The sequence below is a fragment of the Aquarana catesbeiana genome, linkage group LG03 (assembly GCF_042186555.1).
Source record: "Aquarana catesbeiana isolate 2022-GZ linkage group LG03, ASM4218655v1, whole genome shotgun sequence".
In the NCBI taxonomy this organism is placed as follows: Eukaryota; Metazoa; Chordata; class Amphibia; order Anura; family Ranidae; genus Aquarana; species Aquarana catesbeiana.
The window spans coordinates 279,844,635-279,871,244 of NC_133326.1; the positions used below are offsets into that span (position 1 = coordinate 279,844,635).

The 26,610-nt window shown below is 44.6% G+C and overlaps 1 protein-coding gene across 1 annotated transcript in view; it reads left to right on the forward strand.

Moving 5' to 3' along the window:
* The window catches only part of NTN4 (netrin 4), a 252,953-nt gene that overhangs the window by 163,168 nt on the left and 63,175 nt on the right, over positions 1 to 26,610 (forward strand). Inside the window, exon 5 of the mRNA XM_073620153.1 lies at positions 7,120 to 7,308. Coding sequence (XP_073476254.1) covers positions 7,120 to 7,308 — 189 coding nt within the window. The remainder of the gene's footprint in view (positions 1 to 7,119; positions 7,309 to 26,610) is intronic.

Sequence of the window (26,610 nt, forward strand, 5' to 3'; positions counted from 1 at the left end):
AGACACGTGGCCTGGCAAACTGGAAATACAAATTGTTAAAAACTTTGAAATTATGTTAGGCTTGCAGATTATTGATCCATCGTATTGGTTATGTTAGGCTAAAATAATCCTGCCGGTGGTATTTGGCAATATTTGTCTATGCTGTCTTTTTGGTTACAATAACTTCCAAGTATTCACATACTTATCAATAAATGCTTTACAAATATATACATATACATACAGTATCTCACAAAAGTGAGTACACCCCTCACATTTTTGTAAATATTTTATTATATCTTTTCATGTGACAACACTGAGGAAATGAAACTTTGCTACAATGTAAAGTAGTGAGTGTACAGCTTGTATAACAGTGTGAATTTGCTGTCCCCTCAAAATAACTCAACACACGGCCATTAATGTCTATACCGCTGGCAACAAAAGTGAGTACACCCCTAAGTGAAAATGTCCAAGTTGGGCCCAATTATCCATTTTTCCTCCCTGGTGTCATGTGATTTGTTAGTGTTACAAGGTCTCAGGTGTGAATGGGGAGCAGGTGTGTTAAATTTGGTGTTATCGCTCTCACTCTCTCATACTGGTCACTGGAAGTTCAACATGGCATCCCATGGCAAGAACTCTCTGAGGATTTGAAAAAAAGAATAGTTGCTCTACAAAAAGATGGTCTAGGCCTTGCCGTGGTCGACCAAAGAAGTTGAGTGCACGTGCTTAGCGTCATATCCAGAGGTTGTCTTTGTGAAGTGGACATATGAGTGCTGCCAGCTTTGCTGCAGAGGTTGAAGGGGTGGGGGCTCAGCCTGTCGGTGCTCAGACCATACTCCGCACACTGCATCAAATTGGTCTGCATGGCTGTCATCCTAGGAGGAAGCCTCTTCTAAGGGCCTTTCACACCGGGGCAGTGAGAGCGTTGGCAATAAAGTGCCACTAGATTTAGCAGGGCTTTATTGTCGTTTTAGCGATGCTTTTTGGCAGCTGGTAGGACACTTTTAACCCCTGTTAGAGGCCGAAGAAGGGCTTAATAGCGCCCGCAAAGCACCGCTGCCGAATCGCTTTGCAGGTGTTCCGGCAGCGGTGCCCATTCATTTCAACGGGCAGGGGCGTTTTAGGAGCGGTGTATACACTACTCCTAAACCACCCCAAAGATGGTGCTTGCAGGACTTTTTTTAACATCTCTCAAGTGCACCGCTCCAGTCTGAAAGCACTCTGGCTTTCACACTGGAGTGACAGGAGACGGGCTTTGCAGCAGCTATTTTTAGCGCTAAAATGCCTGTAAAGAGCCTCAGTGTGAAAGTAGCCTAAAGATGATGCACAAGAAAGCCCGCAAACAGTTTGCTGAAGACAAGCAGACTAAGGACATGGATTACTGGAACCATGCCCTGTGGTCTGATGAGACCAAGATAAACTTATTTGGTTCAGATGGTGTGAAGCGTGTGTGGTAACAAACAGGTGAGGAGTACAAAGACAAGTGTGTCTTGCCTACAGTCAAGCATGGTGGTGGGAGTGTCATGGTCTGGGGCTGCATGAGTGCTGCTGGCAATGGGGAGCTACAGTTCATTGAGGGAAGCATGAATGCCAACATGTACTGTGACATATTGAAGCAGAGCATGATCCCCTCCCTTCGAAGACTGGGCCGCAGGGCAGTATTCCAACATAACGACCCTAAACACACCTCCAAGACGACCACTGCCTTGCTAAAGAAGATGGAGGGACTGGCCAAGCATGTCTCCAGACCTAAACCCTATTGAGCATCTGCGGGGCATCCTCAAACAGAAGGTGGAGGAGCGCAAGGTCTCTAACATCCACCAGCTCCGTGATGTCGTCATGGAGGAGTGGAAGAGGACTCCAGTGGCAACCTGTGAAGCTCTGGTGAACTCCATGCCCAAGAGGGTTAAGGCAGTGCTGGAAAATAATGGTGGCCACACAAAATATTGACACTTTGGGCCCCATTTGGACATTTTCACTTAGGGGTGTACTCAATTTTGTTGCCAGCGGTTTAGACATTAATGGCCCAAGACGACCACTGCCTTGCTAAAGAAGCTGAGGGTAAAGGTGATGGACTGGCCAAGCATGTCTCCAGACCTAAACCCTATTGAGCATCTGAATGTGGAAAATCTAATGTGGAGGAGCGCAAGGTCTCTAACATCCACCATCTCTGTGATGTTGTCATGGAGGAGTGGAAGAGGACTCCAGTGGCAACCTGTGAAGCTCTGGTGAACTCCATGCCCAATAGGGTTAGGGCAGTGCTGGAAAATAATGGTGGCCATACAAAATCTTGACACTTTGGGCCCAATTTGGACATTTTCACTTGTGCTCACTTTTGTTGCCAAAGGTTTAGACATTAATGGCTGTGTGTTGAGTGGACAGCAAATTTACACTGTTATACAAGCTGTACACTCACTACACTTGTCACATGAAAAGATATAATAAAATATTTACACTGTTGTGAGATACTGTATATTGCAGATGCATTTATAGATTTTTTTTAATCCATACTTTTTACACTGTTTTGTCAGTGGAACTGTATATTAATCTGCTAGTGGGAAACTTCTCTCTGAGATGGAAGAAATACACCGATCAGCCATAACTTTATGACCGTCGACCTAAAAATGAGTGGGTCCCCCTTTTGCCACCAAAGCAGCCCTGACCTGTCGAGGCATGGATGCCACTAGACTTTTGAAACAGTCAGTAGCAAATCCTTTAAGTCCTGTAAGTTGGGAGGTGGGGCCTCCATGAATCAGTATTTTTGTTGTCTTCCCCAAACTATTCTTGAGCTATTTTTTACAGTGTGGCAGGCCACATTATCCTGCTGAAAGAGACCACTGCCATCAGGGAATACAGTACCATTATCATTTTCTTGGTCAGTAATAATGTTTTGGTAGGCGGTGCGTGTCGAAGTAACATCAACATGAATGGCAGCACAACATTGCCCAAAGCATCTCACTGCCTCCATCAGCTTGCCTTCTTCCCATAGTGCATCCTGGTGCCATCTCTTCCCCATGTAAGAGATACACATGCACTCAGCCATCCACGTGATGTAAAAGAAAATGTTATTCATCAGAGTAGGCCACCTTCTTCCATTACTCTGTGGTCCAGTTCTAATGCTCACGTGACCATTGCAGGGGCTTTTGGCTGTGGACATGGATCAGCATGCGTGCCCTAACTGACCTGGGGCTACGCAGCTCCATACACAACAAACTGCAATTTTTTCAGCTTTCAACTTATCAACTTCGGGGACAACACTTGCTGCTTGTTTATTTGCTGCCTAATCTGTCCCACCAACTTTCAGATCTAAGGGCTCTTTCACATGGGGCGGATCAGTGATGATCCGAACCGTGAACATCCGCTTGCTCAGCGGGGATCGCTCCGCCGATCCCCGCTGAGCAGGAAAATGACAGGTCCGTCGCTGCACACTGTGCAGCGACGGACCTGTCAGAGCGCCGCTCTCCCCTATGGGGGATCGGGTGATGACGGACCATAGAGTCTGTCGTCACCCGATCCGAAAACGGATGGAAAAGTAGGTTTTTCCTCCGTTACACTTTTTCGGATCGGAACGGGTCAGATGTCAGCGGACATGTCACCACTAACATCCGACGCTCAATAGACCTCCATGGAGTGTCCGTTCAGGTCCGCCTAAAAAACTGACAGGCGGACCTGAACAGACAGTCCGTGTGAAAGAGGCCTAACAAGATAATAATCAGTGTAATTCACTTAACCTGTCAGTGGGCATAAAGTTATGGCTGATCAGTGTAAGCTGATTTATGAACTGATACAATTCTTCAAATTAAAGAAAGGAGTATGACTGTATATTGCAGGGGTAGGCAACCTTTTGAGCACAGTGTGCCGAAAAATGTTTTCAAAGAACCCCCTTGCTCTTCTGCCCCACTGTACCCCCTTGCTCTTCTGCCCCACCTCTGTACCTCCCTGCTCTTCTGCCCCACCTCTGTACCCACTGTAACCCCCTAAAAAACAAACAGAATCTTGCGGGCTACCATGTGAAAATCCAAATGATAATTAGAGATGATTAAAGGACAGCTGTTAGCATTGATCGCGTCTCATATGCTCGTGCCAAAAAGTTTTATACCAGTATAATGCTGCGCTATCCAATTGTAATCATACTGTAACCGTACTAAATCATAATATTACTGGCTGCAGTTAACTAATGATGGTGAGATATTCTATTCCTATATAAAAAATCTAGTGAATATAATAATGCAATCTTATGCGATTATAAGTTGTGATCATGAACAAATAAAAATTGCAATCCTATGCGATCCTCCCAATGACAACCTGTGTAGCATACACACCTCTATATACACATGTAGCATTCATATGCAATAGAGAAATTTGCAACCCTGTGCGATAATTGCAATACTGCGATAATTGCAGTGACAACCCGTAATTTACATAAATCTATATAAAAGTGCATCAGTATACAATAATCAATATAGAAACAAAGTGAACCGTGTTTAAAGTGCTCTTGTGCTAAACTAATTCATGCACTAATCTGTGTCCATAAAATCGCAGCATAAAGTCCATTCATAACTACTCCATTCTTCTGGTGCTCATTGCAGATGATAAAACAGATGATATAACAGTAAAGTGCTCGTGTCCACTCTTGTTCTCCCCCTTTGGTGTATGCGCTCACCTTAGAGCGTGTGAACTTGCACCTAAGCTCGGTCAAAACAGGCTTTTAAACCACCTCTGGGTTTATGATCAGCATTTAGATCCTTGGATGGTTGTTTGCAGCAATATTCATATGGAAAACAGGAAACTGGATAGTGTATTACCGTTTTAAAAGTTTTATTTAAAATGTCAATATTTCTTATATTAGGGTACTCACATTTGATAGGTGCTATGAGCGCACCACTCTGTATCAAGCCAAACAAATATAAAGGCGCTGTGCTGATGTGTCCTCTCCCGCTCTGAGCACACTCCACTGTCTCACAAACCCTCCTGTCCCCTCCCCAACATTTGTCGATACCGGGAAATGTTGTATCTTCCTCAGGGGGAATTCCCTGTCATTGGGAGGATCGCATAGGATTGCAATTTTTATTTGTTCATGATCGCAACTTATAATCCCATAAGATTGCATTATTATATTCACTAGATTTTTTATATAGGAATAGAATATCTCACCACCACTATTTAACTGCAGCCAGTAATATTATGGTTTAGTATGGTTACCGTATGATTACATTTGGATAGCGCAGCATTATATTGGTATAACACTGTAACCCCCTGCTCATCTGTCCCACTAATGCTCCTCCCTTTCACATCTGCCCCAACATTGAAACCCCCAGCTTATCTTTTCCACCACTGTAATCCCCTTCTCATCTGGCACAAGACTGAACCCCCCCTGCTCATCTGTCCCACCACTGTAACCCCCTGCTCATCTGCCCTATCACTGTACTGTACTGTGCTCTTCTGTCTCACCGCTGAAATCTTTCTTATCTCTCCCACCACTGTACCTCCTGCACTTCTGCCAAACCACTGTACTCCCCTGAACATCTGCCCCACTGCTGTACCCCGTTCTTCTGTCCCACCGCTGAAACCCCTTCTCATCACTCCCACCACTGTAACCCTCTTTCCCATCTGCACCGCCACTGTACCTCCTGCACATCTGTCTCACCTCTGTACCCCCTGCTCTTCTGCCCCACCACTGTAACCCCCTGCTCATCTCTCCTACCAGTGTACCTCCTTTCCCCTCTGCCCTGTCACTGTACCCCCCCCCCCACGCACAACTGTTCACCTCTGTACCCCCCTGCTCTTCTGCCCCACCAGTGTAACCCCCTGCTCATCTGTACCACCACTATAACCTCCTTCTCATCTGGCCCATCACTGAACCTCCCTGCTCCACTGTCCTACCACTGTAACCCCCTTCTCATTTGGCACAACACTGAACCCCCCTGCTCATCTGGCCCATCACTGTAACCCACTCATCTCTTCCACCACTGTACCTCCCTGCACATCTGCCCCACCATCGTACCCTCCTGCTCTTCTGTCGCACCGCTAACCCCCCCCCCCGCCCACTCATCTGCTCCACTGCTGTACCCTCTTCTCACCTATGATATGCGTGATATGCAGAGTGGTGCAAGGAAGCAGAGATGAGACACATCTACCTGTCCCGGTACACTCATCCCCACTGGTCCACCTTTTGCATTCAGCCCATGTGATGTATGTGATGTCACAAGCATCTGGAATAGATGTGCAATGATGAACTCAGGTCAGGGGCATTTTCTGAAAGCAGTAGGCCTGTGTGCAAGATCGAGCCCCCGCAGCTGAGAAAAAGTGCGGTTCCGAACGCCGCAGCAAAGAGTGCAGGGGTTCAGTAGTAAGTGACACAGAGTTCAGTTGTTGGGAGTAGGTGATGTAGAGGTTGGTAGTAGTAGATGATGCAAAGCTGAGGGGTTAGTAGTAAGTGACACATACACGCAAACATATATATTTTTTTTTTTCAACAAAGTTCCCAGAAGCTCAACAGTAATTCCACAAACTGTCAGCTGATTGGGGTTTTCTCAAACACGGTGAAATCCTTTCTTTCTGAGATTGGTAGTGGCAACCAAGCAAGTCATCTTCCTTCAGATGGTGGGTGGGGCTATCAGGGCTGTGATTGGCTTTGGCAGTGACCAATAACAATCCTCCCCCTCCTGGAAACAGGGACCGCCCCCCCCTAGCAGAACTGCACCCAATCTCTTCTGCCTTAACAAGAGCTGACGATCACAACTACAACAAAGTTAGATAATCAGTGTTTCCCATTGTTTACAATGTGTGGAGGCACAGTGCCTCCCCCTCAGTGCAGGTGCGGTGTGGGGAATTGTGAGATTGGAATGCATTAGCGTCTCACTGACACATCCCTCCACTGCTCTTCTGATGGGGAGGGAGTCGGGTGCCAGCAAAAGAGGCTTTGCGTGCCGCTTCTGGTACTAGTGCCGAGGCTTGCCTACCCCTGGTGTATTGTAACCCACACGTTACAGGATTCCAATTCAAAGTAACTGTCAATGGAGCAATGCAATTTGAAATAAAGACAGTTATGGTCTAGGCTGCAAATAAAACAAACCTGTTTTTCACAGAAAATGTACCATGCCAGCATCTAACATTATGTATTCACATTTTTGTCTTTATCAGAGTGTAACTGTAATGGGCACGCTGACAGCTGCCACTTTGACCTGGATATGTGGCTGGCATCAGGGAACCGTAGTGGAGGAGTTTGTGATAACTGTAATCATAATACAGAAGGTATTAACTGCCAGAGATGCAAGCCTGGCTTCTTCCGAGACTGGAATGTGCCATTTTCTGCCCAGGATGCCTGCAAAGGTATTGTGACAGTTTACCCACTTCCTGCATGATGAATTCACTAATTCTAACCAAGTTAATGGAACAGTCAAATAACAATAATTACATATATTTGTAAATTTATATAAACATATATATATGTTTATATAAATGTGGTTGTTTTTTTTGTTTAACTGCAAGCTACCACTTTTTTGTGCCTTATTACATTTTAATTGTGGGAGCTCATTTCCCAGTAACAGTCTTCAGATGTTTGCGTACAATTACTCTAAGCAAATAACTGGGGCAGCATTCCCTATTCCATTGAAAGATTTAAATTCACTTCAGGAACTGCCCTCACGTGGCCAGCAGGGCTATTAATCTCAATTTCTTACAAATCATGGGATCTAAACAAAGGACCCAAACAACAGCTGGTTACTATTGAAGTGGTAACTTTGTCTGGTACTCAAAGTGGTGCTGAAAACAGCTCCATGTGCCAGCACTGTGCCTGCTGTGAGCAATGTGCCTGCATTATACAAATAATCTCTAATTCTTCATACATTCTTATTGTGCTTCCCATACTATATACTGTATATTACACCGGCGTCCTAAGGTCATCTTTGAATTGCTCAATGCATAATCCAATGAAGTAAACCTTGCACCTTTAGGAGGATAGAAGAGAAAAGGCCATAGCTGACCCTGGTTATAGATCTTTGAAAGATGTGGGCTTGTTTCTGTAATTGTTTTTTTTTTTATAAGTGATAAAACATTGCAGATGCTTGGATAACCTCAGTTCTTAGTGAACTCATTTGCCTGACTCTGTGTTTATAGCTGCCTAAAAGCAAAAGCTTACTTAAATTATTCTTTTAATACGTGATATTATGAATATCTATCTTTCTGAAGTCAGAATAAGCAAATATTTCACATTTTTTAAAATATAGTTTTAGAAATTCTAAACAGTGTATGCTTAGCAATATACCTAGTTTGTTAGACTGATACATTGGTTTGCATTATATTGTTAGGTTATACTTCCTTTCAGGTATATGTGATGGAACAAGTTAAAGCAGCATTAACCCCACAAGCAAACATTTTTTACATTGGAGCGTACCAATTTTTAGATGTGTTGGTTGTATTCATTTCATTTTTTAGGTTTTCTTTCTTCTATTTTCATCTGGTAATCCAGCCAGCAGATCTGCTTTTCACAGCACAAACTTTCCAACAGAATGTATCAGTTTACATGGATGAGACAAACCACTTAACACAGGCACGGGTGATTAAAAAGATAAGCTTTATGTATTCATGCAAAACCCTTATCCCAAAAGGAAAAAAAAAAACAGTTTGATCTAACTGCTTATAAAGTGTGAGCTGGAGTTTGATCTAAATTTTGTTATTGTATCTAAATCTGCTTATACATTTAAAACTCCCCTCCCCTAAGACTGTCAATGCTGCTGTCTGCTGTGCCTCCTGTGCTCATTCCTTCTTGTGTCTCACTGATATAGGAGGTGTGTTACTGGCCAGATCACCAGGTGAAAACATGGGAAAAGCCAAAGAAAGTAAAACTGATGCAGCCACCACATCTAATGATTGATAAGCTGCGATTTACAGTATTACATTTTTGGTTTTGGGTTTAGCCACTTGCGCACCACAAGGTACTGCGGATGGACAAGCATAAAGACAAAGCAACGTACTGGTACATTGATGCCTGTTTCTGGGTTTAGGGCGCGCGTAAGGGCACTCCCTGCCGACACCCGTTGTAATTGTATACAACAGGAGTCTGTCAGCAGGTCCTGGCCAATGATTCATGGCCGGGACCTGCTGATCGGCTGTGTCCAATAACAGCCCAGACTCTGTGTTGACAGTCAACACAGGGCTTTGTACAGAGGGAGCGATCTCTCTGTTTCTTATCCCTGCAAAGCAGGGATAAGAAACAAAGAGATCTTTCGTAAAAGTCAGCACACATTACACACTATTAAGGACACATGTAACCCTTTGATTACCCGAGATATTAACCCCTTCCTAGCCAGTGTCTTTAGTACAGTGACCATGTATAATATTAGCACTGATCACTATATTTGTGTCACTGGTATTAGTGTCAATAGCAGTTAATTCTCCCTCAAAGTCAGTTAGTGTCAGATTGCCCACTGCACTATCACGGTCCTATTATAAGTCACTGATCACCACCATTAGTAGTATGGAAAAAAAATTCCAGTGTATATACACCATCATTTGTAGACACTATAACTTTCACGCAAACCTATTAATATACACTTATTGGGATTTTTTTACCAAAGACATGTAGCAGAATACATTTAGGCCTTAATTTATGAAGAAATTGTATTTATTTAATTGTTTTATTGGATATGTTCTATACCAGAATGTATAAAAAATGTGTTTATTTTAAAAAAATATTCTGTTTTCCTTCATTTATATGATACATTTTTTTTTTAAAACTGCGGTGATCAAACACCACCAAAAGAAAGTTCTACTTGTGTGACAAAAATTCTATAAATTTTGTTTGGGTACAGTGTTGCATGATCGCACAATTACCAGTTAAAGTAGCACAATGCAAAATAACAAAAAAATGGCCTGGTCTTGAAGGAGGTAAAACCTTTCGGGGCTGCAGTGCTTAATATTGCTTTAAAGTTTCCAACAAATTTCTAGAGTTAAACTATTTAACTACTGAATACCAAAAAAATCATTTTGTTGATGTGTGAGTGTTCATATACATTTAAAAAAAACAACAAAACAAATGAGATGTTGGTAATCAAATTCAGTTTTTTTTTCAGACCATTATCTTCATTTCTGTGACTGTATCATGCAATAATATTTATGAATGCATTAACCCGTTTTTAAGTTGTGTTATTTATTATCAAAATTGTAAATTATACAGGGACACACTTCAGAACTAGGTTGACCCCATTTTTCCCCATCTCAGATTTTTCCCTAACTCTACCACAGAACCCTATCAATAGACCCAGAAATCACTCATTTATTTATAGAAGTTGATTTACTAATAGACTGTTCATTCGCCTAGGAAATTTAGGCTAAGGGAAAATTATCTTGCAAAGTGAAAATTCCCTTGCAAAGTGAAAATTCCCTTGCAAAGTGAACATCCAATATGCAATCCTATAGTAAATGAACTCTTGTGTCTCCTAAGTTGAAATGGGTTAACCACTTGAAGACTGACATGTTAAACCTCCTTCCTGCCCAGGCCATTTCTCAGTTTTCAGCACTGTCACACTTTGACCTATGACAATTACTCAGACATTCAACACTTTACCCACAGGAATTGTCTATTTTTAGACAGATTGAGCCTTCTTTTGGTGGTATTTAATCACCACAGTTTTTTATTATTTCTTGCTATATAAAAAGAAAAAAGACTGAACATTTTGAAGAACCTGGCACCCAGGTTGTCCAAGTGCAGGTGAAGTTGGTTTTGAGTGGAGCTATGGATCTGTGTGTTTCTATACTCCCCATAGGCATACTTAGAATAACACCCCAAAAACACATTCTAATCCTTTTCCTGAGCATGGGGATAGCGCATATGTGAGACACTTTCACAGCCCAGCCATATGGAGATGCCCAAAATCGAAGAAGCACCTTCAGGGGTATAAATTACAGATCTCATTTCCTCGCTACCTATTGAATTTTTGGAGGCCCTGGAACACCAAGTCCCTGAAACACCCACAAAATGACCACATTTTGGGAAGCAAATACCCCGGTTTATTTTCCAAAAGGCTTAATGAGTCTTTTGGTAATGCCATTGTTTGCCATAAGTTTTTTTTTTGGAAAATCTGGAAAGAAAATGAAAATGTATCTTTTAACATAAAGTTGACAATTAATAAGATATTTGTAACAGAAAATGTGGAAAGAAAATAAAATTGTATTTTTTTAACAAAAAATTGTCAATAAGATATTTCTAGCTCACAGCGTGGATATTACACCCCACAACACATTCTGCTACTCCTCCCAAATATGGGGCTACCACATGTGCAAGAACTTTTCAATGTTTGGATTGATTATGTACCAGTGCATTACATAAATTAGGCAACACTGTTTAGGAAACAGTATAGTATATTGGTTACCTATGTGCGAGTGGTCAGGGAATATAGCCTAATGTACCTCCATCTGCAGCAGACCCTGTTCCTAAAAGCCAGGCAGGCTTAATCTACTGGTATATATCTGACCCCATAGCACAATGCTATGTTCGCTGGCCAGGAAGAGCAGGTGGATGAACAAAGGTTGAACAAAAGAGTACCTATGGTTCCAGTGATGCAGTTGTCTGCAGACGATGAGTTGGGACTAGTGTCTCAGAGGAATGTAGTCAGTGGGATGTGCAGATGGGTCAGTACTGGTGTCAGGCAGAGACAGGGTCAGCAAACAGGCCAAGGATTGGTCCAGGCAGCAGTCAGTAACAGGGCAGATATACAGGTCAGGGTCAGTACAGGCAGCAAGCAGAGACATGGTCTTCAAATAGCCAAAGAATCGGTCCAGACGGCAGGCAAAAACGTGGTTAATTAACAGGCCAGGGTAAGTTCAGGTAGCAGACAGAGGTGTTGTCATTATGCAAGCAAAGGATCAGTGCATGTGGCAAAGTAGAAACATGGTCGATAAACAGGCCTGGGTCAGTTTAGGTGAAAGGCAAAGATGTGGTCAGTTTGCTTGTAAGGGATCAGTCCAGGCAACAGGCAGCAACATTGTTAATTACCAGGCCACAGTTAAATCCGGTCGGCAGACAGAGACATGGTCAGTATGCAGGCAAAAGACAGGCCAGGGTCAGTTCAGGCAGCAGCCAGAGTCATATTTGAGAAAACAGGCAAATTGGCGGTACACAGGACATCAGATACAGACAAAATGCAGGTAGTCAGACATAGGAGAAATATCTTCACCACACCTTCACGGAAAAGCACCTCTAAGTGTAGTATAACCAGTAAAATGTATTAAACCCCTAACTGGTTCTACTCACACAAGTGATAAAAACATTGGCTTGTCTGTCATAGAAAGGTATCCATGCGTCTAGAGTGTCTGTCACCTGTAACGATGGAGAGATGTGTTTCGGCAATCCTGGAGTTCGTGTCAGAAGTCTGTTGATGCCGGTTTGGATGCAGTGGAACACACCATGGAGCGAAGCACGGAGGAGGTGGCTGCGTTGAGCTGGATGACGTCAGAGGGATCCAAGATTCTTTGCAACGTGTTTCGGAGCATGTGCCGTGCTGTATCTGGGCATGCGCACTCCTTTCTCAAGCTGAAGCTACTACAGGGAGCCTAAACTTTATGTATCGCCGGTCAGAAGTGCTGGTTACGTTGTCACATATACATAGGCAGTTTGAAAACAATTTTTAACCATAACATATACAGTATCTCACAAAAGTGAGTACACCTCTCACATTTTTGTAAATATTTTAGCAAACAGTTAAAAAAAAAAATCGCTTTTTTTTTTTTTCAAAATAGTCCGTATTCTTTTGTTTATATCGCAAAAAATAAAAACCGCAGAGATGATCAAATACCACCAAAAAAAAAGCTCTATTTGTGGGAAAAAAAGAACATCAATTTTGTTTGGGTACAACGTCGCACGTCCGCGTAATTGTCAATTAAAGGGATGCAGTGCCGTATCGCAAAAAATGGCCTCATCATTGAGCATCCAAATCTCCCGGGGCTGAAGTGGTTAATTAGTGAGGCATTTAATTTAAAAAAAAAATTATTTTAACAGTAAAAATGCGTCAGGTACATTAAGAGTCTGCCACTACTTTTTTTTACAGTCCCCCTCCCCCCCCCATCTAATAATATGTCTTGTATACTTAGCATGCTTGTTTTTTTTGCCCCATACACTCTAATGAGAAAAAGTTGGTAAATTACCTCAACGTTTACTAAATAAGACTATATGATACTTAGAACAAGTACAGAGGTAAAGCACAGTGTCTGTACCTGAGGACATTGGAACATTGGACGACTTTTGAAGTTGGGCTGTGCTTTATATCAATGCAGTATTATTCATTAGTGGCTAGAAGTTAATCCTTCCACACAAGTTAGAATTGTTTGTGCATATTACCTCACTTTGTGCAGGTGTCTGGCTTCTCGGCAAACAGGTGGGGAATGTGGAAGCAAATGTTACTTGCACGAAAAATCATGTGTCATAGCCAAGGTAAACAAAGACAAAATGTAGACTTGTTAAAAGGGATTACTCAAGTTTAAATAGCTTGGGCCTTTTAAAAAGATACATTGTGATACAAATACAAACAGTAGAAATAATGATCACATTTTCAGATAATGGTAGCTGTGTCCGGAGAAGTTTTTATAACTCAAGCTGCATGCTTTTGTCACTGTATTTAAAGGACAAGTTTCTAGGTCAAGGACTAGTCTACGGTTCTTAGTGCTAAACTAACCTAGAAACCCCAGGTCAACTGCTTATATACCTCAGCATGAAAGCTACAGTATTTACATAATTCACGTAAAAATCTTCTTCAGTGCTCGCCAAGTACCAATAGAATTAAATAGGGCCATACTTTGAGTGTCTCCAGTGTAGGAGTACAGCTCCATGCAAACCTATGAGGCATCGCCATCCAGTGGAATTAGTGGATGTTTTATAAGAATTTAACCCTTTCACTGCCAGAGCCAAATTTTGGGTAAATAATGAAAACCGAGGTTGCAACAAGTAAATAGATACCCAACATGCCAAACCTTAAATTTGTGTCCGCCCGTGAAACGCCCGTGACAAACTTCAGTACCCCATATTTTCTGTAGGTGATGCTTCAAAAGCCCCCCTATAGGTTATCAGTTTGGTGTCACAGAGGAGATCTTGTGCTAGAATTATTGCTCTCACACTGGCTTGGGTGGCGATATGTAACATGTATCACAATCAACATTTTCACATGTAGGCGCCCCCGACGCGCGTGTTTATGTTCATACGTGGGGGTTCCTAGCTTTTTGGGGGGGTTTATGTGCTTGGATGTAACTTTATCTTTGATGATTGCTGATGATTTTTAGGTGGCGGGTTCTCTTTAATGAGACATGCAGGGTCCTCTGGGCTCCACTGAATGTATTGCAATACATCCCCTCCCGACTATGCAAGTCGGGGACACTGAGGGGCTGACCCGGAAGCTTTCCAGTGCTTTCCGGGTCACAACAAGAAGGGGTGGAGAGCAGATGTGTCTCCACTTCTCTCCCTCCCCTCCACCCGCCAGCATCTGCACATGGTGGTGGCGTGCATGCGGGGTGGCGCCAGGTACCGGGAGTGTGTGGAGGCAGTCCAATGGCAGCCTAGCTACCCAAATGCATCCACCTGACAGGCAGGAATCTGCCTGTCACTTTTACACACAATCCTGGTGGCTGCAGCCATTGGATTGTGTGTGAAACCCCCCGCTGTCAGGTCCGTACGACATATAAGGAGCTGTCAGCATATGGGTTAAAGGAAAGCATATGCCTGGCCTTTTCTTCTGGATATTGAAGCATGAATTGTTGCTGGGTCCAGAATGCCTTATTTTTCTCCGTTTAAAGTGGAGTTCCACCGCAAAAAAAAAAAAATATTAATGTGCTTAAAAAGAATTAAAAAAAAAACATTTGGAGAAAAATTTTTTTTTTTACTCACCTCTAAATGCCTGTTGCTAGGGGGTCCCTCGTAGTCTGCCTCCTTCAGTGCCTGGGCTCCTGACGTCACTTCCCTCGGCGCAGGAAGGAAGATTGCCTCCCCCCCTCCCTCTTGTCAATCATCTGGGACACATGACTGGTCCCAGATGATTGCGTGGCCAGTGAACTAGACAGTGAAGATTGCAGATCACTGCACACAGTCAGAAAGAAAACAAAGCAATGTTTGCAATGTCTCCCATTATTGACTTACCATGTATTGCTCTGCACTGTGTCTCTGTAAAGGTGGCCATCTTGGCAGATGCAGGGTTTGCTTCTCAGAATCTCAGAATTTCCTGCAAGGAAAACAGTGAGCAGCACAGTAGTGACATCAAGAAATCTCACTACAAATCTCCTTGGATCAATGCCATAGATCTCACACAGCCAGATATACAGCTATGAGGCTGTAGGCACAGGAGTGCTTAGACGCACTCACATACCAGGGAGTACAATAATAATTTTCAGAAGGATTTCCAGACAAAGGTAATCTTGTTAGGGTACTTCTTACTGTAGACACCATTAACATTTTTAGATGTTCCCTAAGTTAGTAATTATATACTTTTTTTTTAATTTAAAGCCCAACTCCAGGATAAAAGGCTCTTTGATCACTGGGTTTCAAAAAAAAAAATTTCTAGATCCCCATTTTCACTTACCTCAAGCTGCAGTCACGTGATCATCCAGCACTATGCCCTTCTCTTCTCTGTTTACTTCCTGGATGTGCACATCATGGCCTGCATGTCATTGACAATTCTCATTAACTGGTCAGTGGAGGGGCTCTTTCAGGATTCAGAAGAGGATCGACGTCAGATTGAGGGAACTGAAGAGGACTGGCCACAAGGGTTAACTTGCGGTGCTTTACTAGCAACCCCGCAGGCGGAGGTGTAGTCAGCGAGGAACCTAGATGGGGACTAGGTAATTCTAACTGATTTCACCAGGTAAGGAAAACGTAACAGCGTAATAAGCTATAATAGGTTAGAGGGGAGATCGCAGGAAGCAATTGAAAAAAGTAAGCATTTTGCCTGGAGTTACATAGTCGGGTTGAAAAAAGACACAAGTTCATCTAGTTCAACCAAAAAAAAAAAAAAAAATACAATCCCATATACGCAGTTCTATACCCACAGTTGATCCAGAGGAAGGCAAAAAATCCCAGCAAAGCATGATCCAATTTGCTATAGCAGGGGAAAAGATTCCTTCCTGATCCCTCGAGAGGCAATCAGATTTTCCCTGGATCAATTTTACCTATAAATGCTAGTACCCAGTTATATTATGTACATTTAGGAAAGAATCTAGGCCTTTTTTAAATCAATCTACTGAGCTGGCCAGAACCACCTCTGGAGGGTGTTTATGTATTTGTACATGTTGATCATATCCCCCCTTAATCTCCTCTTCTCAAGAGGGAATAAATTCAGCTCCATTAATCTTTCCTCATAGCTGAGCTCCTCCATGCCTCTTATCGGTTTGGTTGCCCTTCTCTGCACTTTCTCCAGTTCCCCGATATCCTTTTTGAGAACTGGTGCCCAAAACTGAACTGCATATTCCAGATGAGGTCTTACTAATGATTTGTACAGGGGTAAAATGATCTCTCTCTCTCTCTCTCTCTCTCTCTCTCTCTCTCTCTGGAGTCCATACTTAAGTTCTACTTTAAAGAGGGAGTCCCGTGAAAAATTTTTTTTTAAAAGTCAGCAGCTACAAATTCTGCAGCTGCTGACTTTTAAAATAAGGACACTTACCTGTCACAGGGTCCAGCGATGTCGGCACCCGAGGCCGAACCGTCCCTCGGTCCTCGGATGCTGCCGCCGCCATCTTCAGTATGGGAATCAGGAAATGAAGCCTTGCGGCTTCACTTCCCTACTGCGCATGCGCGAGTTGTGCAGCGCAATCTGAATGGTCTGTGCTGTCTCTGGGACCTGTGTGTTTCCCAGCAGACAGTGCGGCGGGACGGGAAGAGGCATAGACTCCCGTGGGAGTCTATACCCGGAAGTGGGTGCAAATACCTGTCTTAGACAGGTATCTGCACCCCCCTCCCCCCTGAAAGGTGCCAAATGTGACACCGGAGGGGGGGAGGGTTCCGAAAAGCGGAGGTTCAATTTTTGTGTGAACCTCCGCTTTAAGGAATGATTGACACAAACAGTAAGAAACAGGTTGTGTTTAACATAGACATTAGAAAGCAATTACTTTACATGGTGCAACAAGTGACAGCTTGGCATGGAGAATCCTTATGTAAATATAACATAAAGTAAACAGATAAAGTTAAATATCTGGAACATATTGTATGAAATTTTTAGTAGATAAAATAGTTTACTTATAAGAAATATTTTAATATTTTTAAAGAAAAAGATGTATTTTTGAGTCACAGAAGAAGAATAAAAGAGAGTATCAGTAAGAGACCCCTTGTCTGATCAACCATCACACAAAGACCTGGCAGTGATAGCAGTAAATTGCATTTAATTATATATTATTTACACTTTGATCTGTTTTCTTTTTTTCCTGGTCCAATTTGGCTCCACCTTCATTGCCTGGAGACATTGATAGAAAACTAATATCAAACTTTTCTTCAGACTTTGTGACTGTTAAAGAATACTGTATATGATATAAGCCTTGAATACAACACTATTTTTATGATAAATATATTTCTAACCTAAATAGTGTATTCTCCTAATTTATAAGCCACATCTTCCACAATGCTTGATAGAGTACATGGACGTGTTACAGTCCCTGCTTACAGCTTTGTGTCTATACCACATACATGGTTGCCAGTTAGGGTGGAAAACAATCACGCAGCCAAGATTGTTTTTGAATGGAGGAGAACATGTTGGTGCTGGGGGTGGGCAAGGTACACAGACCATATACTGGATTAGCTGAGCTTTAAGCACCTTTCTTTCCTTAGTTGTGACAATCCCTATCACATTTGTTGCAAACGATTTACTTACATTCAACTTCATGCCTGCATTGTTAAAATTTCTTTTTTCTTAGAGGAATTGAGAAATTACCTACATACAGTATGTGCCCCAGAATACTAACTGTCAAACCTATTTTAAAAAATGTATTTTTTTTTTTTTTTTTCTCTGATATATAACTTACTAAATGCAGTCCATGAAAAAATGGATCACAAACTTACCTGTTGTCTCAATCTAAGTTATTCTGAGCTTAAAAATACTTGAAGAAACTTAACAGTCATTACTTAGGGCTAGTTTACACTTGCTTCAAAACAAGGCTTCGGACACGCTTTGTTAAAGCACTCTGAACGCCAGTCAAATCTCCTGTCACTAAATAAAATGATTAGCTTACAGTCCTGTTTTACACCTTGCTTCGGTGGGGCTTCGATGAGGCTTTGGTGGAGCTTCGAGTGGGGCTTCGATGAGGCTTTGGTGGAGCTTCGGTGAGGTTTTGTGGGGCTTCAAGCGAGAATTACCCTTGACTTCTATGGAGGCTTTAAAGACGCTTTGAAGCGCCACTAAAGCTACATGGGGTATAATTTTTGAAGCGAAGCCAAAACAAAAGCAAGGTGTAAACAGAACTGTACGCTAACCATTTTATTTAGTGACAGGCGCTTTGACTAGTGTTCAGAGAGCTTTAACAAAGCCTTTCCGAAGCCTTGTTTTGAAGCAAGTGTAAACTAGCCATTAATGTGTGTTGAAGCCGAAGCAAGTGTAATTGAGCCCTTACAGAGATTGTGCCTTAAAGGCATTATAAACTTTCCTACCTGCACCTTGTGTTTTTCACCTGCCTAAGATGTGTATTCATCATGAAGTTTTAGGGTGTCATTTGTTTTTCTGTATGCACAGTATATAGTAGATTAAACCATCGCATTCAGATGTCTGAAGTTTCAGTTTGTGTTCAAACATGAGGCATACAGTACCTGACCGCGAGATTGTGTTTCCAGCGCGATACCATCGCGCTGGTTCTCGGCGACAGGGTACTGTGAATGTCGCGCTGGCTCGCTCATCGGGAAAGGAAAACTTTGTTTTCCTTCCGCGATGAGTGACAGGCAGCGCTGACAGCTGTCTGGTATGAATCCTGAGGCGGGAACACCGCGCCAAATTTTCAATGAAAAAACCGGCGTGGGTTCCCCCCTCGGAGGCATACCAGGCCCTTAGGTCTGGCATGGATTGTAAGGGGAACCCCCTATGCCGAAAAATCGGCGTGGGGGTCCCCCCCAAATCCATACCAGACCCTTATCCGAGCATGCAGCCCGGCCGGCCAGGAAAGGGGGTGGGGACGAGCGAGCGGCCCCCCCCCTCCTGAGCCGTACCAGGCCGCATGCCCTCAACATGGGGGGGTGGGTGCCTTGGGGGAGGGGGGCGCCCTGCGGCCCCCCCACCCCAAAGCACCTTGTCCCCATGTTGATGAGGACAAGGGCCTCTTCCCGACAACCCTGGCCGTTGGTTGTCGGGGTCTGCGGGCGGGGGGCTTATCGGAATCCGGGAGCCCCCCTTAATAAGGGGGCCCCCAGATCCCGGCCCCCCACCCTGTGTGAATGAGTTTGGGGTACATGGTACCCCTACCCATTCACCTAGGGAAAAGTGTCAATGTAAAAAAAAACACACTACACAAGTTTTAAGAATAATTTATTAGTCAGCTCCGGGGGTCTTCTTCCGACTTCGGGGGGTCCCCTTCCGACTTCTCCCGGTGTTCGGCCTCTTCTCCCGGTGTTCGGCCTCTTCTCCCGGGCCCCACCGCTATCTTCTTCCAGCTCTATTGCCAGCGAGGGGCCCGGTCTGCTGCCGCTGTCTTGTCGCCGCTGTCTCGCCGCCGCTGTCTCGCCGCCGCTGTCTTGCCGCTTCTTCTCTTCTTTTCTTCTTCCCCGATGTTGACACGACGCTCTCTCCGACTCGAATGCTGTGTGCGAGCTGCGGAGCCATTTATATAGGCGGTAACCCCGCCCCCTTACGACGTCATGGTCCCAGCATGCGCAGGGACTCTGGGGTCACGCCCCCTTATGACGCCAGAGTCCCTGCGCATGCTGGGACCATGACGTCGTAAGGGGGCGGGGTTACCGCCTATATAAATGGCTCCGCAGCTCGCACACAGCATTCGAGTCGGAGAGAGCGTCGTGTCAACATCGGGGAAGAAGAAAAGAAGAGAAGAAGCGGCAAGACAGCGGCGGCGAGACAGCGGCGGCGAGACAGCGGCGACAAGACAGCGGCAGCAGACCGGGCCCCTCGCTGGCAATAGAGCTGGAAGAAGATAGCGGTGGGGCCCGGGAGAAGAGGCCGAACACCGGGAGAAGAGGCCGAACACCGGGAGAAGTCGGAAGGGGACCCCCCGAAGTCGGAAGAAGACCCCCGGAGCTGACTAATAAATTATTCTTAAAACCTGTGTAGTGTGTTTTTTTTTACATTGACACTTTTCCCTAGGTGAATGGGTAGGGGTACCATGTACCCCAAACTCATTCACACAGGGTGGGGGGCCGGGATCTGGGGGCCCCCTTATTAAGGGGGGCTCCCGGATTCCGATAAGCCCCCCGCCCGCAGACCCCGACAACCAACGGCCAGGGTTGTCGGGAAGAGGCCCTTGTCCTCATCAACATGGGGACAAGGTGCTTTGGGGTGGGGGGGCCGCAGGGCGCCCCCCTCCCCCAAGGCACCCACCCCCCCATGTTGAGGGCATGCGGCCTGGTACGGCTCAGGAGGGGGGGGCCGCTCGCTCGTCCCCACCCCCTTTCCTGGCCGGCCAGGCTGCATGCTCGGATAAGGGTCTGGTATGGATTTGGGGGGGACCCCCACGCCGATTTTTCGGCATAGGGGGTTCCCCTTACAATCCATGCCAGACCTAAGGGCCTGGTATGCCTCCGAGGGGGGAACCCACGCCGGTTTTTTCATTGAAAATTTGGCGCGGTGTTCCCGCCTCAGGATTCATACCAGACAGCTGTCAGCGCTGCCTGTCACTCATCGCGGAAGGAAAACAAAGTTTTCCTTTCCCGATGAGTGAGCCATCTCGGCGCTGGCCCCTGCGACGGGGCTCGTAGGTGTCAAATCTCGCCGAGAAGTGCGGCGAGATTGACACAATATCGCGGTCACCTACTGTATGGCATGTCACTGCACAAGTTAATGCATGACCTCTGCCTGTAGTCTATAATGCCCCGTACACACGGTCGGATTTTCCGATGGACAATGTCCGATCGGAGCGTGTTGTCGGAAATTCCGACCGTGTGTGGGCGCCATCGGACATTTTCCATCAGATTTTCCGACACACAAAGTTGGACAGCAGGAGATAAAATTTTCCGACAACAAAATCCGATCGCGTCAATTCCGACCGTGTGTGGCCTGTTCCGACGCACAAAGTGCCACGCATGCTCAGAAGAAATTCCGACACGGGACAGCTCGTTCTGGTAAACTTAGCGTTCGCAATGGATACAGCACTTTCGTCACGCTGCAATGTAAAAAATGGTTTAATACAGCGCACTCTCTTCTTCTTTATAATGTGACAAGAATTAAGTAGTTTTGCTGCTCATATTCACACACACTTCTCACAAAGTTTTATTTGTGTTTTTTTAGTGGGATTCCCTCAATATATTGTTATTAGTTGTCACATCTGACAGTTTTATATTTTTTATGTTTTTTTTATTTTGTTTTTAAGCCTTTTTTTTTCTTTAATGTTTGGATTTTTTCCAAGGCTGATCTTTGTTCAATGTTATTTTTATTTTTACTCCAGAATATTTTTGTGTGTGTTTTGTGTGGCAAGTTACCCCAACACCATTGATATCTTTTATTATTTAATCTCAAGGAGATTGTTTGTTGTTGGTGTCCCTTGTTCATTTCACATTGTATATTTGAAATGTACCTGAATCCTCACAAACCAACTGTCATTTTTGAAGTAAAACACATAGGAGAGTATAATTCAAAACAAAAATCCTTTATTAAGGGATCAGAACCAAACAAAGAGGAAGGCAACACTGGATCAACAGGAGAAATTAGCGAAGCCTGGGACCCCCACGGCAGACATCAATTCTTCAACATCAAAACTGGTGGCCTGAGGAGTCCATATGTAAGGGAGGGCAGTCTGGTCCAGAATTCACAGAGACTTGGATAGCAGCAGATGACGTGTGTCCCCAGGCTGTGGTACCACAAGAGGCTGCATTTTTTGGCCGACCAGACTGGACCCAGGGTCCTCACTTTCTGGTCTTCCTTTCACACTTCCTTCCAGGCTGTGGCTGTGCAGTTGGAGATGTGGCAGGAGGAGGAGTAGGACCTGGAGGAGGAGGAGGACTGGGGGGACCTGGAGGAGGACTGGGAGGACCTGGAGGAGGACTGGGAGGACCTGGAGGAGAGGGAGGAGGAGGAGGACCATCCCAAAGCTGTGTGTGAGGTGTAATTTGGCCCCTCATACCTTTCTCCAGAGCCTCTGATATGAGGGCCTCACACATGGCTTTTTAGCCCTCCTCCATCCTCTGCATTTTATATGCTATGAAGGCAGCAATGTTCTCCTGCCTGGTCTGTGGTGCTCCCAGGACCTCTGTAGCCCTCCAAAAGAATCTGATAGCCGCCTCCTCTAGGGCACTCGTCCTACTGCCACTTTCTCTTTTCAGGGGGGGTGGAGGGACCTGCAGATCAGCCAGCCGGCTCGGCCCGGCCACCTCCTGGCTGAGACTTCCCTGTGTATGAAAAAGGGACATAGTTGTAATGTTTTGCATCATCAATCACAATCCTAAATTAGTACTCCAAACTAACATCTAGTTAACATCATTGATTGGACAAGCAGAAATATTTAGAGGAATGCTATACCTGGCTCAATCTGGGCTCCTCCACATGTGGCCTGGAAGGCCCAGGTTGGGCGTCAGAAGCCTCAGCCGGGGGGGGAAGGAAGCGTGGAAGGAAGACTGGGGAGGGATGGCCTGGGTTCAGTCTGGCCTGCCAGAAAGTGCAGCCTGTCGTAGTACAACATCCTGGGGACATAGATGTCATCTGCTGCTCCGGATCTCTGTGAATCCAGGACTTTCTTGCGCTCCCTCAGATATGTGCTCCTCAGGCCACCAATGAAAATCTTTAAATAAGTGATGTCTGCCGTGAGGATCACCTGCTTCACAATTTCACACAATTGCTCCAGTGCTGCCTTCCTCTTTGCTTGGTTCTTGAAATGGGGGTGGGTAATTTCCCACAGACAGGGCAGCTCACTTAGCATATCAATGAATAGTGACATGAAGTCAGTATCTCTCATTAAGATATCCATGTTCACTGCAAGACACAACACAAGACAAAGCCTAATGTCAGACAAAACTCTCCTAATCTTGTTACAATATAGGCCTCAATCTAGAAGCAGTATAGGCACAAGTTTGTCTCTTACCTTCGTTCTTACGATCGGCGCGTCCAATGCTCCTTCCTCCGCTCACAGATCGTACGTAATACGCACGCGTGTTACGCTTTATACACACTGCGCATGCGTGTAACTCCGCCCGCCCCTGACGTTCTTTCTAGTGTATTCCCCGCCCCTTTTCGTTCGGCGCAGTGGGTGAAGAGCATGATGGCAGAGTTACAGCAGGTGCGGGCTAATTATAGCAACGAGGAGGAGGAGGAGTAAAGGCTGGATCCAGGCACGTCCCGATCCAGAAGGAGACGTTTTAAGGCCACAAATATGTCGTTTGGGGAGATGTTGGAGATGGTACACATCATGAGGAAGTCCGACTATGACGGAAAATATGGGCCTTACCCCAACCCCAACATCCGAAAGGCAAAAATCATTGGTAAAGTGGTCAGGAGTCTAGAGCGGAATTTCGGGATACGAAGGTCTAAAGATCAGCTCAGGAAGCGGTGGTCGGACCTGAAGTTGAGAGAGCCAGAGCAGTACCGAAAGATCCGGAGAGTGCTGCAAAAAAGTAAGTAGTTGTGCTGTGTTCCTATTCTTTCTGTCTTTATTACGTTCGTTCTGCTCCATATGCTTTTATTAATTGTAACGTTTAAAAGGGCAACTTTAATGTTCATGGGCCCATTATTCGTTCGTATCAAACATTTTTATTTCGGCCTCTAGAACACCATTGTTTAGGCCATATGCATTTTCACACATTTTTTGGGGCCTACTTGGATGCCAAAGATTTGTTTGTGTAGATGGGTTTGTTACTAGAATGAAATGACAACTAGATTGTGTGTAAAGAGAGGACACTGAGCAGCTGTTTTCACATCTGGACACTGGAGCACTAGTGTGGGACCCCAGAACACCATTTTTATTAGGGGGGCACACAGGTGCTCCAGTGTATACTATAGGGGGGGGCTACATCTGTGAAGCTTGTACCAAACATGTAAAGTATTGCAGCTTGACAAAGGGCAATAAAAAAAATATACATCTTGGAACTCGGCTAAAATAGACAATTGTACCCCACTTCCAAGCAATGTTTCCTATTTCTAGTTCTGCCATCAAATATCTGTGTGCTAATTATACCATTTTTGTTTTACATAGGGGAGAAAAGACTCGGAGGACAGCCCTCATCCGAGGAGACCACAGACCCCCCACCTATGGAAGAAGGTGAAATACCCCCAAACGAAGAAGAAGAGCAGGAGGAAGAAGAAGACGTGGTGGAGATTGGCACCACAACAGGTGAGTGTCTGCGACCACAGGCTCAGGTAAAAGAGATGGATGGTGGCAGATTTTTGAGACCTTTTTTTTGTTCTTTATCTCTTTTTAGGTGATCGTGATGTGAGGGATCCTGAACGCTTTACTTCAGAAAGTGCCCAGATACTTATCGGGGAGATCATGGGGTGTAATCTCCAATTGCAAAACATCCAGAACCAAATCAGTGATGTTATTAAAAAAAATAATAACATCATTGATGTTTTGGGGCGAATTTAAACCCCACAAAATCACCTGTTTTATTAATGTGGTCCAATCTTCAAAAAATTTTTAAAATGTTTAGAAAAGCCAAATTTGGAGGATGCACACAGTGTGCCAACATGTGCTATCTGCCATCACGGGAGATCAATGGACGCGTTTTGGGGGTGCAACACCTTCCTCAATTATAAAGTCGCATTGAGGAAGGGCTTTCTCCCCCAAAACACGTCCCTTGATCCCCCCTGATGGCAGATAGCACATGTTGCCATTCGTAAATTGGTGTGCATCTTCCAAATTTGGCTTTTCCAGGGGTGATTTCCCCCCATCTGAACGCTAGATCAAACCCAGTTCCTAAATACTGATGTCTGATCTAGCCTTCAGGTTTTACCTAATGTGAACTTTGTAAGTTCAAGTTTTTTGGCTTTCTTGTTGGTTTTACACAGGCCTGTTTTATCTGAAATGGATATTTTGATTTTTCATAATGCTACTGCAAACATTGTTATACAACAAACATGTTGGTTTGTTTTAAAAACCTTTGGTAAATGCGCATGTGATTGTGCAGGTATAAAAAAGTGCCTTACTCAAGAATGTGTGGATTATTGTCTCAACACTACAACACTTTTGGGGTGATGTAATTGTTGTTTTATGCACAAATGGGGGTTATTTCCTAAGGGCAAATCCTCTTTGCACTACAAGTGCAGGTTCAGTGCAGTTGCAAGTGCACTTGTAGTGAAATGTGTTTTGGCATTTAGGAAGTACCAGCCAACACTGTTTTTTATGAGGTTACCCAATCACGACATTTTCTGCACTCAACACATTTCTGTCAGGGTCAGCTAAAACAAACACAAGCAGTAAATGTCCACCAAGAATTTCTTTTGGTTGTTTTTTATTTGAAAAAGGTGTCACAGATTGTCTGGCATATTGATAGCCCCCCTACCCGCAAAGAACTCCAGGTATCGTAACCGGACATCACGGGCATTCAGGGAGGGCAAGCCAGGACGGCCGCTTTCAAGTGCCGTCATTGTTGATGTATTTGGGATTCCGGCCTCAGGCCCAACTGAGCCAGCATAGTTGGCTGAATGTTTTTGTAGAAAATTATGGAGAACACAGCAGGCAAGTATTATATGGTTCAGTTTATACTCCGCCATATGGATGGGTGTCATAAATAATCGGAACCGTCTGGCCAGGATTCCAAATGTGTTCTCCACCACTCTTCGGGCTCTGGCCAGCCGGTAATTAAAAACCCTCTGTTCCGGGGTGAGGGTCCTCATCGGGAATAGCCGCATCAGGTGGTCCCCCAGCGCAAATGCTTCATCAGCAACGAACACAAATGGGAGACCTTCAACATTGTGCTCTGGAGGTGGCAAGTCCAAGCTGCCATTCTGGAGACGCCTGTAGAACTCCGTCTGGGCGATGACTCCACCATCGGACATCCGGCCATTCTTCCCCACGTCCACATACAAGAAGTCGTAATTAGCCGACACCACCGCCAACATCACTATACTATTAAACCCCTTGTAATTATAATAGTACGACCCCGAGTTGGGTGGTGGGACGATGTGGACGTGTTTCCCATCAATTGCCCCTCCGCAGTTAGGAAAGTCCCACCGCTGGGCAAAGTGGGAGGCCACAGTCTGCCATTCCTGTGGCGTGGAAGGAAACTGTTGAGGAAAAAACAATAAACATTACTATTTTTTCACAGAAACCTGGCAAGCAGATTAGACACAAACATTATGGGTCAACCTCCAGATAGCATTTATTAAGGGGAATTTAACAACAACAAAGTATAAGGTACACCTATCATATTCCCCCTCCCCCCCTCATGGGCCATTTCTAACATTATAGGGGGGGGGGAACTCTTGGACAGGTAACCCTCTTCACTTCATTGAGAGATGAATGCCTAAATACAGGGTATTACTTGGAACAGCCCCTCCTTAGTTACACTATTGGCAGCCCACTGGACAGGTA